The following is a 13,886-nucleotide window of genomic DNA, read 5'->3' as shown; positions in this document are numbered from 1 at the left end:
ACTCTGGATGATCAGCGGTGACCTGATGTGACTCTGGACGATCAGCTGTGACGTGACAAGACTCTGGCCGATGATCAGCTGTGACGTGACGAGACTCTGGATGATCAGCTGTGATGTTACAAGACTCTGGGTTAGCAGTCATTTTGTAAAAAGTCTCTGGGTTGGCGGCCATTTTATGGAAAGTCTCTGGGCTAGCAGCCATTTTGTGAACAGGTTCTGGATTGGCAACCGTTTTGTGATAAGTCTCTGGAACGGTGCTATGTTCCTCCTCAACAGCCCCGACAGTGAAGGACGAACTATGGAATAGAACCTGGAATTCTTTTGACAATCAAAGATGGATCTTTAATTTCTTTCCAATTTAATAATATTTAGCAATGTTAATCAAATGTAGCCTATAGAAATGGCTAGGAATTGGGTGCTTGGATGATTTGTACATAACCTCTGTCCAACTGGTTAGTCACTGAGCAATTTAACTAAAACAACATTATAGCCTATGGCTCTAAAGACTTCATATAAATCATAAATTTGATGTCATAATATGTCAGATACCTCAACTGAATTTAAAAACATTGCAACAAATTCTCAGTTGGTATGATGGCAATAATAAGTAACAACTCCTATCAAATCAACATCAAACGCAAAAATAGATGTAAATGATGCAAGATATAACACAATAAATGCTCTAATAGCATCGCTGTTTGGACATTTATTGGGACTTTTTTTTTTTAATCTAGTGTTTGTTTTCAGTTTTTTCATGAAAATCCACTTAATATTAGCTACACATTCAATGGCACTCTCCTCTAAAACAATGAATATACAGTTATATGACAGTTACATGTAATTACATTGTCTGCAAATGCATTAAACCCATAGAATATAATATGACAAATTCATTATAGTGTTATATTTAGTCTCCAAATTTTAAGTATCGGGTTTAGGGAATAGTGCATCTGACCCATATCTAAATAGTTCTGTCTTCAATCAGAAGATATATATATATATATATATATCTCAATCCAAGTAAGTACACAATATATATGACCACATGAACTTTAAGAATCATATGCTTTTTTGTTTTTTTAGATGAATCATTCAGAAGGGTTTGACCAAACTGTTAAACTAGGTTATTTACAAATCATCCAAGCACCCGATTCATTTCTAATATTATGACTAAGTAGTATTAAATTGTAAAGAAATTACAGATCCATCTTTGAAATCTGATTGGTTGACAACTCTTGACAATGTTTAATTCAGGAACGAAAATAATTAATATCTATAGTCAGGGGCGCCGCTAGCAATTTTGGGCCCTATGAAAGAATATGAGGTTGGGCCCCCTACTGCACCAAACATACACTATATTGCCCAAAGTATTAGGAAAACTAAAAAAAACTAATCGCCAAACACCAATGACTTGTACATATGCGTACAATCATTTTAGACACTTCCAAAACTGTGGCAACAAAGATGAAAACACAATTTTTAAATACATTAATTATGTTTCCATCTTTGATGCCACAGTTTTGGAAGTGCCTTTTTCTGTTCTAAAGAAGGGGGTGTCCCAATACAGTCATTGGTGTTTGGTGATGAGTTTTTGGCTCAAGGTCTGCATTTAAAGTCACACCAGAGTTGTTCAGCTGGGATTAGGACTTGGCTTTCTGCAGACCAGTCAAGTTCTTCCACACTGATTTTTTTTTTACCTTGCCTTATACGCAGAGGCATTGTGTTAGAATAGAAAATGGTCCTGTTCAAACTACTGGTATAAAATTAGAAGCACACAATTCCCTAGAATATGATTATATGCTTTTTTTTTAACTAAAAATTAGAAATTACTAAAGTAGTCAAACCTGTTCATTAGAAGGGGGTGTCCCAATACTTTTGGCAATATAGTGTACAAGCCAGCCTAGCTATTCAAAATCTTTGTCTGCAATTTAATAATATTGACCTATTACTTTTGCTATTGCTTTTGACCATTAGGTATCATAATTCATTCAGAACTTGTTTTATGGACAGACTTTCTGTACCACACTATTCTGCTGACATGGATTGAGTTTGACTACTTAATCAGTTATATTAATAGAAATGCTTCACTGGGGCAAACAAAAAAAATCCTAAAATAATAAATAGGATACCCTATAGCAGCATTTCCAGCAGTATCCAACATTTCTCAATCATGATCTTACGCAGCTAAATGTGACTTAGCTTAACAGCTGTATTCCTTGTTTGCTAGCTACCTATGCACATACAGCATACAGTGTTAAAAATGTTCTACATTATGAACCTTAACCCAAAAACCTTTAGCTTTATGCACCGTAGATAATTGTGATCCTGCCTGTTTTTTAAACGGTGGAGGAGTAATTCACTCATTGATTTGCTTAATAAAAGCCTCCTTTGAGATCGTTTTGACAGACATGTTTATTGTGTATTATTTTCAACGTGTTTATTGCTAAGTTTAGTGATCTTACGCAGCTAAATGTGACTTAGCTTAACAGCTGTATTCCTTGTTTGCTAGCTACCTATGCACATACAGCATACAGTGTTAAAAATGTTCTACATTATGAACCTTAACCCAAAAACCTTTAGCTTTATACACCGTAGATAATTGTGATCCTGCCTGTTTTTTAAACGGTGGAGGAGTAATTCACTCATTGATTTGCTTAATAAAAGCCTCCTTTGAGATCGTTTTGACAGACATGTTTATTGTGTATTATTTTCAACGTGTTTATTGCTAAGTTTAGTTTGGCAAAATAGAAGCGCAGCCGTAATTCGTGAGCAGTGTATCTGGTTACCATGACAACCTCACACGCTTCCTGCTGCTGCTCTATGTAATCAGAGTGAATCTGTCGATTTTTTTATAGCAAAACTAAAATGTGTTTAAAAGTGCAACTGACCAAATTGTCTGGCTCGGTTTGCCCCCCTCGAACTCAAAGACATCTCTAATTTGATCTCACTCAGTGACTCTAGGCTACGTAGGACGGGACGAAACCATGCAGTGAATGGGGGGGTGGGGATAATTTTGCTGGAAATGCAGAAATAAGTCGTCATTTTGTTTTATTCGTAACTCTTTGGTAGATACATTTATAATTTCTATTACATTACAACTACTACTGTTACTACTAATAAAACAGATCTCTGGGGGCCCCAAAAGTGCGTGGGCCCTCAGAATCGTCCTAACTCCCCCCCCTTAGTGGTGCCACTGTCTATAGTGCATGAGCACAGAGAGATTTGCGAGTGCACAGGAGTCAGGACACAGTTTGACTGAGAGGAGAAACACGTTTTAAGTGCGCGCACTCTCTCTGGGCGAGAGCAGCGTGTATCTGAGCGCGCGTTTTGTGTGAGAGCAAAGGAATTCCGCACGCGAGCGGAGAGATTCGCGCTCGCACATTATATTATTGTGCTTTCGCACTACAATAATGCGCTCTTGACATTTGTCATTACAATAATGCCATAACGAACCACTCATTCGCAGTGCAATATCAGTGTAATGTGCCAAAGTCCAATTAGGTTCATGAGGCGGCATGAGGGAGCGGAGCAGCTCAGAAAGCCCTCCACAGAAAAATATCATTAAACATAATTCATCCATTGAAGTCAAGTTTGCCAGTTCAATAAAGTCAGCAACATAGTCCTCAATTGATCTATCACCTTGATGAAGGCGTGTGATCTCCACTGCTGCTAAATCCATGTTGGTTGGACTGAAAACACTCAAAGCCACTGGATCCGGGTATGGCTGAAGATTCTGTAATGAGGAAGGCGTGACGACGGAGTTGAGGATCCAAATGCAAGGCTTTTATTAGAGAGCGTAGTCAGACAGACAGGGTCAAACACCAGCAAAACAGTACATCCAAGGTAATCCAAAAGAGTAAACCACAAGACAGGCGAAGGTCAGGGCAGGCAGCAAGCAATCATAAAACAGGAACCAGACCAAGATCAAAAAACACAAAGGCAAGGAGACAGGGAAACTAGATAACAGGAAAAACACGCTACAGACTAACAATCTTCAGCAATGTGTTTGTGTGCGAGTGCAATCTTTATAGTCCTCCTAATATGAGACATGTGAGCTAATGAGGTAATGAAAGACAGGTGCTAGCAATGATGATGAGTGCAGATGAGTCCGGGCAAAGGATTATGGGAAATGGAGTCCTGGGTGAATGGCAAAGGTACAGGATGGAGTGCATCTAGCGGAGCTCGTGGGCACTCCAGCTGGCGATTGTAACAGATATATTGGTAGTGGGGTCATATCTGTGATATTGATTTTAGAAAAACTAAATTAATCTGCCTCTCCAGACCAGCTCTCTATCATCTTTTCACTCACATAAAGAGCACATTTTGTCATTAAATGTCTCATCAGTCTGAATTTAAGTCCACCTGTTTATATTAATATGGCATGTCATTCACTAAGTATAATTCTTTATTTCATGGTATTTACACGATTTTAAACTTCTTTTACGAATCTCTTTGAGTTTTAATACATAGACTAAAGGATTGAAACGAGGCAGCAATATCAGCAGCATCAAGGCAAAAACAACACAGACACTCTCTGGGACATTGCATATCTGCTGCACATTGCATCAAAAAACACAGTAAAACTACAATGTATTATTGAAAATAAATGTGGAACACGTCTGCCAAAATGTTCTTCTGTTTTCTAGAGATGCTTTACATGCAACAATAAGTTTTATTTAAGACACAATAATTAAAGCTGTAAGACACATAAAATAATAAAACAATCAATGCCATGAGGTTATTAATATCCACTGACTCACACGAGAGCTTTACCATTGACCAGTTGTCACAGTATAATTTGTCAATATGATATTTACACTCTGCCAACCAATTTAACAGCACCACTCCACAGAACATACAAGTAAATGGTACAGTCCAACAGAATAGGAGTAATATGCCACATGTATTTTTGGTAAGGTTTGAGTGATAGTCCAAAGGTTGACATATGGCCACATGTCTGTCATATGCCATCACTGCTAATGTTGTACACATAGCTGAACTGTAAATCACAAAAGCTTGGAGGCCACACATAAAAGAAGGAATCACATATGAATCCAAAATTAAATCATGCATGAATTTAGAATAAAATCCTGTTGCTCCATATAAATAATTGACACATAAATTGCACAGGAAAATGTACATTGGTTCATGAAGAGCTCTCTCCAAAACAATGACCACACTGAGCCAAAGGTTTGTTAACAGTATCAAAGCATAGAGAAGCAAAAAAGATGTAAAATATAAATGTCGATAAGATTTGGAGCCTTTTGGTTCCATCAGAGTGTACATTGCGAAATAGGTCTGGTTGTCCATGTCTAATTTATGTTAATTCAAAAATGTGGTTCCTAAATGTTTCCAGGTTAAGACCAACACTCCTTGATTAACACTAACAGCAATATTCCAGCTTGAAAATATGACAACATAAATGACACACATTCTCTATAAACACAATTAGTAAACCATTGCTGGTGACTTGCTATTTTGCATGTTGAAAATCATTAAATGGAGGCATTGATGTTCATAAATAAAGGTTCTAAATAAACCCCAGGGGTTCAATAAATGTTGCTAGTCTTTGTGCTGTGCTTTTCATAAAATGTTCTTTCTATATAAAAATATATTTAGAAAATGAATAATGTTGATATGAGTTTAAACAATGGATTTGTTGTTAAAGTAATTTTTAGTGATTAAAAAAAGTATCTATATTTATGGAAAATCACATACTACTCTTGTTTTGCCCCTGAAGCCAAAGCTTAAGTGGAATGAAATATCATTTAAATTCAGTTTCTCTATGCCCTACAGTGTTACATATTGCACCAATAATCCCGTTTTCCGTTGACTATAAGATCAGTTTTATTAATTACATATTCATATACATCATCTTAAAGATGAATTATACAGTATCCTAAAATTCATGTAGTCTTCATATACAAGGGATTAAAATTACTGAGAAAAACGCACAAGTTGTTTGCACAGACAGAAGCAAGCGCATGTGTCGTGAAGAATTGTTAAATAAAGTCATTATTAATTTTGTTTTCTTTGCACACAAAAAGTATTCTCGTAGTTTCGTAAAATTACGGTTGAACCCCAGATGTCACATGGACTACTTTACCTATGTCTTTGCTACGTTTCTGGACCTTAATCGTGGTAGTAACCTTGCTGTATATAGAGGGTCAGAGAGATCTTGGATTTTATCAAAAATATCTTAATTTGTGTTCCGAAGATGAACGGAGGTCTTACAGGTTTAGAACGACATGAGGGTGAGTAATTAATGACAGAATTTTCATTTTTTTGTGAACTATCCCTTTAAATGAGCTCTGTTTGAGATCTCCTCATGACATTGAAATATTTGAAACTACTGTAAAACACTGTATTATATACATAAGATATATCTAAGCAATTTAGATATGTATTTTATTTTTGAAATAAAACAAAGTGAATGTCTATCATAAAATGGTATTAAATGTATCAAAAAATTATTCATTTAATTTACTAAATTTTTTTAAGGTAAGTGGTTGCAATCAAATTATTTTAGCTACATTTAAATAAATTTAGTTGACTAACTTTCAACATATTTTTTTTATATTAAATGAAGCTCAAATAAATTGTTTGCAACCACCTACCTTAAAAAAATTGTGTATCATTTTTTTTCAGTGTATTAACCTCAGGATCTGTTTAATTTTTTTATGATGCTATTTTTTTAAGATAACTTACAAGATTTGTAAATCGTTAGCATATTACTTAATAATCATTTGTGAATGTATAGTAATTTTAATGATTAGTTAATCATCATCTAATCACGGAGGTCTTACAGGTTTAGAACGACATGAGGGTGAGTAATTAATGACAGAATTTTCATTTTTTTGTGAACTATCCCTTTAAATGAGCTCTGTTTGAGATCTCCTCATGACATTGAAATATTTGAAACTACTGTAAAACACTGTATTATATACATAAGATATATCTAAGCAATTTAGATATGTATTTTATTTTTGAAATAAAACAAAGTGAATGTCTATCATAAAATGGTATTAAATGTATCAAAAAATTATTCATTTAATTTACTAAATTTTTTTAAGGTAAGTGGTTGCAATCAAATTATTTTAGCTACATTTAAATAAATTTAGTTGACTAACTTTCAACATATTTTTTTTATATTAAATGAAGCTCAAATAAATTGTTTGCAACCACCTACCTTAAAAAAATTGAGTATAATTTTTTTCAGTGTGTATGTACTCAAGAGTAAATCAAATCAGTTTTAATGAATTACATCTCTGGCCTTAGTGGAAATGATTTCAGAGCTATTCAATAAACATCTGCTTTATCTAATCTATGATGCAGCGATCTGGTAAATCTTTTTTTCTTTACATATTTAAATAGTACTCAGAATAAACAATATTTGTCACTGGTAACCATTATCATATTAACCCTTGTGTGGTGTTCATATATTTGTTACTCAGCCAGTGTTTGTGGGTCTGGTGAACCCCCTGCATTTTTGGGTTTCAACACTATCAAACTATTTTATGTTAAAATACTCAACAGATGTTTACTTCATCCAGTCATCCATTTGACAATCAAAGTCCACCATACATCAGAACGGAAGATGGTTAAAATGGCATTACAAGATAAAGAAAAAGAAACATATACATGGATGAATCATTCACAATAAGATCTATAACATGCATTAGGGCTGGGTAAAAAAGATCGATATCTCGATATTAATCGATTCTCTTTTTTTACGGAACGATATCGATTCTTAAATCCCAAGAATCGATTAGTCTAGCCTGTTTTCAGTTAATGGACGAAACACTGAAGGGCACTTCCCATCCAATAAATCGCAATAAGCATTGTGCTTTGGTACTTTTAATATGAAGCAACGTCTCAGATTTAAAATTCTGTCTATCCATTGTATTGCAGTATTTAAACAATAAATGCCGTTTTGGCGCTGTTTAATGTGGAGTGACAGATCGCTGTAGCATCAGTTGAACAGACGCGGCAGACACATGAACTGATCGTCTCCTCCACATTGATACCAGCTTCGGCACAAAAAAACATTATTAAACATCCGAAGGTAAGTTAAAAGAAAGAGTACAACTTTACAATCCGTATCCTGTCTCATGTAATCGCAATCAGTGTTTTCTCCGCACAAAGACGTCAATAAGTCTTGTAAACAATGTCACTTAACGTCACATTTACCTCAGAAAAACATATTCGGTCACCATAAACTCATTAGTCAGCCAGAAAAATAAGCTGTATAGAGGGGTATTTTGCTAAATATATGCACAATATAACATATTCATTATAGTTTTTGCTGTTATGTTTAATTTATGTTTGAATAAATCCATCGATTTTTTTATGACAGCCACCTGTTTATATAAAAAAAAACCCGAGTTGAAGTAAAAATATTATGTAATTGTAACTTTATTATTTTAAAATAATTCAGACGTCATAGTTCAGACGCCGGCCTGGCCTCTGGCCTGTTTTAGGCTTCTTTTAGGGGTGGGGGGAGTTAGGACAATTCTAAGGGCCCACGTACTTTTGGGGCCCCCCAGAGATCTGCTTTATTAGCAGTAACTACTAGTAGTATTGCAATGGAAATTATAAATGTATCTACCAAATAGTTACAAATAAAACAAAATTACGGGTTATTTCTGCATTTCCGGCAAAATTACCCCCCAGTATAGATCAGATGGTAAACTGTCAAATTAGAGATGCCTTCGAGTTCGACGAAGATGTAAGTCTTTTTTTTTCAAAAGATCTAAATATTTGTGGATTGGAGACAAATGGAAAATTGACAAGCTTTTGCTGCAATTCTATGGATGTTTTGCCCACAGGTCTTCGAGCCATGTCACGTGACTGAAAACTATGAATTGTAGCCTCTAATGCTCAATACCATTGGTTCAAAGCGCTGTCAATGCTTTGTAAAGCCTTTTTATTATGCCAGTAAAGTTACTGGAATCTCAATTTACCAGTTGCAGATTTTTTCAAATAGGATACACATCTCAACCATAGAACATCTCTGTTCATGGTATGGAAACACTCAATTCTATGTTTTAAAATATTGCCCTGGTCACACTGAGCCAATATTTATTCTGATGACTTTTGTGTGACTGATCACGCTGTAGCTAGTATGAGTAGCCTAACAAAATGCTTTCTCTGTCCAGATTTAATAATAACTGACACTTCAAATCAACATTTAAATCTAACCAAGAGAGAAAGAACTGGTCGAAAAATAACTGAAACCATTTTCACTCAAAAATGTGAGTAAATTTCACAACTACGTACAAATAAACCGCAAGTAACACATTTGATTAAACATAACATTTTAAGAGGAAAGACTGAAATGGTATTTCTTGTAAAACCTAGAAAGCTAATAGTTTTGACCCATCTCTAAAGTTACTAATTCTGGTCGAAAAATAACTGAAACCATTTTCACTCAAAAATGTGAGTAAATTTCACAACTACGTACAAATAAACCGCAAGTAACACATTTGATTAAACATAACATTTTAAGAGGAAAGACTGAAATGGTATTTCTTGTAAAACCTAGAAAGCTAATAGTTTTGACCCATCTCTAAAGTTACTAATTCAATATTTTTTTCCATTCTTTTTTACAGATGGATTATCTACGATTTATTCCCCCATGGCAATTAGCCAAAACAAAAAGGACAAGTTATTTCATTGCAATATATGCCATAGGGTCTATATTTATTTGAATGTGTCCCTGCGTCTCAATGTTCATACTATCCATCCTAAATAGTATGTGAGATTAGATGAAGTGTGTCCCAAAGCATAGTATGTTGAAAAGAGTCCAGATTGAATAATAACTGACACTTCAAATCAACATTTAAATCTCAACTCTTACTAAATTAATAATGTCTGAAAATATATCAATGAATAACCTGATACAAGTTACGTGCTTTATGTCTTAAGTTCTCACTCTGCAGCAAACGGTTTATATGTATTTATATATAGGGCTATACAGCCATCTAGAGATTACACCCTGATGTTGCAGAAGATAAATGGTGCATAATTTAGAGGTTAATATTTAGTAAAATCCCCTTAAAATAATACAAATATTAAAGAAAAAAATATTATTGAGCTAAAATAAAAAAAGCACAAATATATATTCATTCTTATATAACTAAGTGCACACACACACCGTAAACACACACCAACAATGTTGGGGGTTTGGTGCCTTGCTCAAGGGTCTCACCTCAGTCATGGTATTAAAGGTGGAAGTATTCCACTGGTATTCACTCCAAAATCAAAATGGCTTTATAATTGAGACTCTTTAGGTTTTTGGTGGATTAAAAAAAGGAGTGATTTTTATCATAGGGCGGTTGTGTCCACACACTGCTAAGACACCTTTATATGCAAATGAAGATATTTTGCATCCAATGTCTCCTTTAAAATGAAAATATTATAATCTTAATTCAAGTGATGAAGGATTTCGAAAGTCTGAGAGGTATCAGTGTTGAGCACATATTGTAAGTTTAACCCTGGTTTTACATGTTTGAAAATGATTAACAGTTGAAAACATTATAAATTTAGAAAAGTAATCAGATGTAATCAGTTACATTACTTTAATAAAGTAATTAAAAAGTTACACTACTTATTACATTTTAAGTAGGGTAACTTGTAATCTGTAACCTATTACATTTCCAAAGTAACCTTCCCAACACTGATTATTTGTTTGCTTGATATACCTCTGCATTTAAATCATGTTACTTAAAGATAAGCAACAAAGACAGGCAATAAAAATAGAATGTATACAAAATGTAAATAACCTGTTATGGATATGACCATGCTTTTCCAATGGTTTACCGCAGTACTGTAAAAAGAATACATGCTTTTACAGCAGGGCCTGCTGCCCTGATGTGCAACGTGCACAATATTTTGACACAACATTTTTTGAACAGCAGATGGCAGCAAATAAAGACAAATCACAATAAACAAGGTAGATTTGAAATGCTTTCTCTACATGCCCTCTTGAACCACACTCATTGATTCTGTCACTAAAAAGGCAAAACATGTCGAGTTGGTAATGTTTCCTGACATTAAATTTGTTTTGCACCTATTCTAACCAAGAGAGAAAGAACTGGTCGAAAAATAACTGAAACCATTTTCACTCAAAAATGTGAGTAAATTTCACAACTACGTACAAATAAACCGCAAGTAACACATTTGATTAAACATAACATTTTAAGAGGAAAGACTGAAATGGTATTTCTTGTAAAACCTAGAAAGCTAATAGTTTTGACCCATCTCTAAAGTTACTAATTCAATATTTTTTTTCATTCTTTTTTACAGATGGATTATCTACGATTTATTCCCCCATGGCAATTAGCCAAAACAAAAAGGACAAGTTATTTCATTGCAATATATGCCATAGGGTCTATATTTATTTGAATGTGTCCCTGCGTCTCAATGTTCATACTATCCATCCTAAATAGTATGTGAGATTAGATGAAGTGTGTCCCAAAGCATAGTATGTTGAAAAGAGTATGCCAAAAGTCCCCGGATGGTCTACTATTTCAGGTCGATTTTTGAAGTGTGGATCCGTGCACACTCTAATGGCTAATATTACCCATAATCCATTGCGCTTTGGTGAGGGATTCTGTCCAGAACTACAAACACGAATAAAACGCGTTAAAAACTACAAACATGGCGGATGTGAGCGACCGATGGTTAGGTAGAGACAAGATGGTTGACAGGCCAGTTTACAGTTGCGTGTACCTATGCGACAGAGTGTGTGGCGTGATAGTATGTCCCAAAGCTTGCCTACTCTTCTACTACACGCTCAAAAATGAGTACTTTTTTTTCCACCAAAAGAGTACATAGGCCTACTTTAAGGGCGTAGTATAAGTAGGCACGTTGAGACGCAGCATGTGTTTCTCAGTTTTGCTCAATTTTACCTTCGTCTACTGATCCTATTAGTTATCAGCCTGCTGATAACTGTCTATAATCTAATAACTTATAACATTTAATATAATGTTCATTTAAATTACCCGAGGGCGATAAACTATCAATAAAGTTTATCAGCATATTATCAAGAGTAAGCATGACTTGCACTTTCTTTTGTTGTTGTCCGGTTTAAAGGAGGAGCCGCGCGCTGTGCAAATGCGGAACGTTTCAGAACCTTTTACATTTCGAAGCTCAACAGCTCTTTATTTCGTGACCTAACGGCAGACTATAGAAACCCACAATGTCTAAAACAGTTCTGCGTTCAAATGCAAGCAATAGGCTTAAGCTTGCCGCAAAGCACTGGCAAAAGTAATTACATAAATGTGTCAGGGGGAAATAGTAAGGAGATATTTGAATTATTTACTAATAAACTAGTGTTTTCTTAGTCGGTGTCATAAGGATGAAGTTGCCGATTCTGACTCGCCATCTCCTCAGATGCGCCTTTAGAGAGAAGGGCATCTTTACGAATTATGACGGATTATAATGAAATACTTTTTGATTTGTTATATTGGATTAAGTAGTAATTTAAAGCTTTCTATATATATATTTATCATGTCTGTGAGGCATGTATTCGCTGAGTTTCAGTTCATTTTTGTGAAGCGCTCCTGTTCAAGACGAGACGGCAGAAAGCGCATCATGTTTGTTTTCTTTATTATATAAAAGCACAACGTTTTGTTGATATTGATAGTGCACACAAATAAAAGTAGACTCTTTACAGTTACGAATGGTGTATTACTCTTATACCTTTATGAGCAAAAATGACGGCGTAGTAGGCTATCCACTGAAAAAAACACAAGTGATCGCGCTGGCACCTTCATGTCCTACAAAGCGCGCTTCAGCTTCCACTCTCCGCACAAACTATTGGTTATAGCGCACATTTACCTAGGTTTAACGTTTAAAACATTGTAATATGCTTGAACTGTTCTCTATAGGCTAGATTTTATTTTTGGCAAGTCGTGATGATTTGAGAAGGCTAAATTGATCATCTCACTGTCTACCGCTGGCCGCTTGGTCCTTACTTTAAAGCTGCAGTCCATAACTTTTTTTGGTTAAAAATTATCCAAAATCAATATTTGAGCAAGTACATAACCAGCCACTGTTCAAAACTATCACCTTACTTTAGCCCGGTTCACAACAATAAGCTTATAATAATGTTTTCTAATATGAGTGGTACGGGTAGGTTTTCGCGGGAAATTCGAGCATGCTGCTGCGTCATTACGTCACGTCTGTAAACATAAAGAAGTTGTCCCAGCTACTAGGTTATCGCATGTGAGGATCCTGCAAGTGGCCGATCATTTATAGCCTTTTCTCACAGCAGCCAGAATAATTAAATTTATCATTTTGATGGCGGATTGTAATCCAGAAAGGATTATATGAAACACTTGTGAATTAAATTAAATTATATTCCAGTTTTAAATGTGCTTCTGATTACAGATAGCCTGGGATTACACAAGATTTGTATTTTAAAGACAACCAGTTCAAAGGGAGCATAGTTTGCTTTTTGGGTTAAAAGAATTTCTTGGTATGAAATTTAGAGGGGTATGACAATTAGAGATTAGACTGTGCATAAATTGAAATCTACACACACACTATACTCATAGTCACACAATGCTGATGTTGTTAATCTTAATAATCTGAGAATAAAGTATAACAATAATAATAATTTGCACGGTTTGATGTGATATGAGCTAATCGATCGTTAGATTAAATCACCATTGGTAGCACGATTTATTGTAATGCTTTTTTCCTCAATTGGTGGCAGACTTGTTACTTACTTGTTCAGATGACAATATCCTGTGAAAATTCTTATGTGGGTCATATATTCCAAGACGTAGGGTAGAATCTGTGATTACTAAGTATAGGATTCTCACCGGTGCGGCCGGTGACTGACTGCCACACATACTCCTCAAAACATTAGATTCAGC

General features: G+C 35.0%; 1 protein-coding gene across 1 annotated transcript in view; it reads right to left on the bottom strand.

The window, feature by feature from the left end:
- The window catches only part of LOC107589306 (olfactory receptor 1496-like), a 13,930-nt gene extending 8,620 nt beyond the window's left edge, over positions 1-5,310 (bottom strand). The window contains exons 1-2 of the mRNA XM_016277701.1: positions 4,860-5,310; positions 534-554 (exon numbers count right to left, since the gene is read on the bottom strand). Of these exons, the coding sequence (XP_016133187.1) occupies positions 534-554; positions 4,860-5,310 (472 nt within the window). The remainder of the gene's footprint in view (positions 1-533; positions 555-4,859) is intronic.
- Positions 5,311-13,886: the final 8,576 nt, after the last annotated feature.

The sequence above is a fragment of the Sinocyclocheilus grahami genome, unplaced genomic scaffold, assembly GCF_001515645.1.
Source record: "Sinocyclocheilus grahami isolate Dianchi unplaced genomic scaffold, SAMN03320097.WGS_v1.1 scaffold114.1, whole genome shotgun sequence".
Taxonomy (NCBI): domain Eukaryota; kingdom Metazoa; phylum Chordata; class Actinopteri; order Cypriniformes; family Cyprinidae; genus Sinocyclocheilus; species Sinocyclocheilus grahami.
This window is presented reverse-complemented; position numbering and strand designations above follow the sequence as displayed.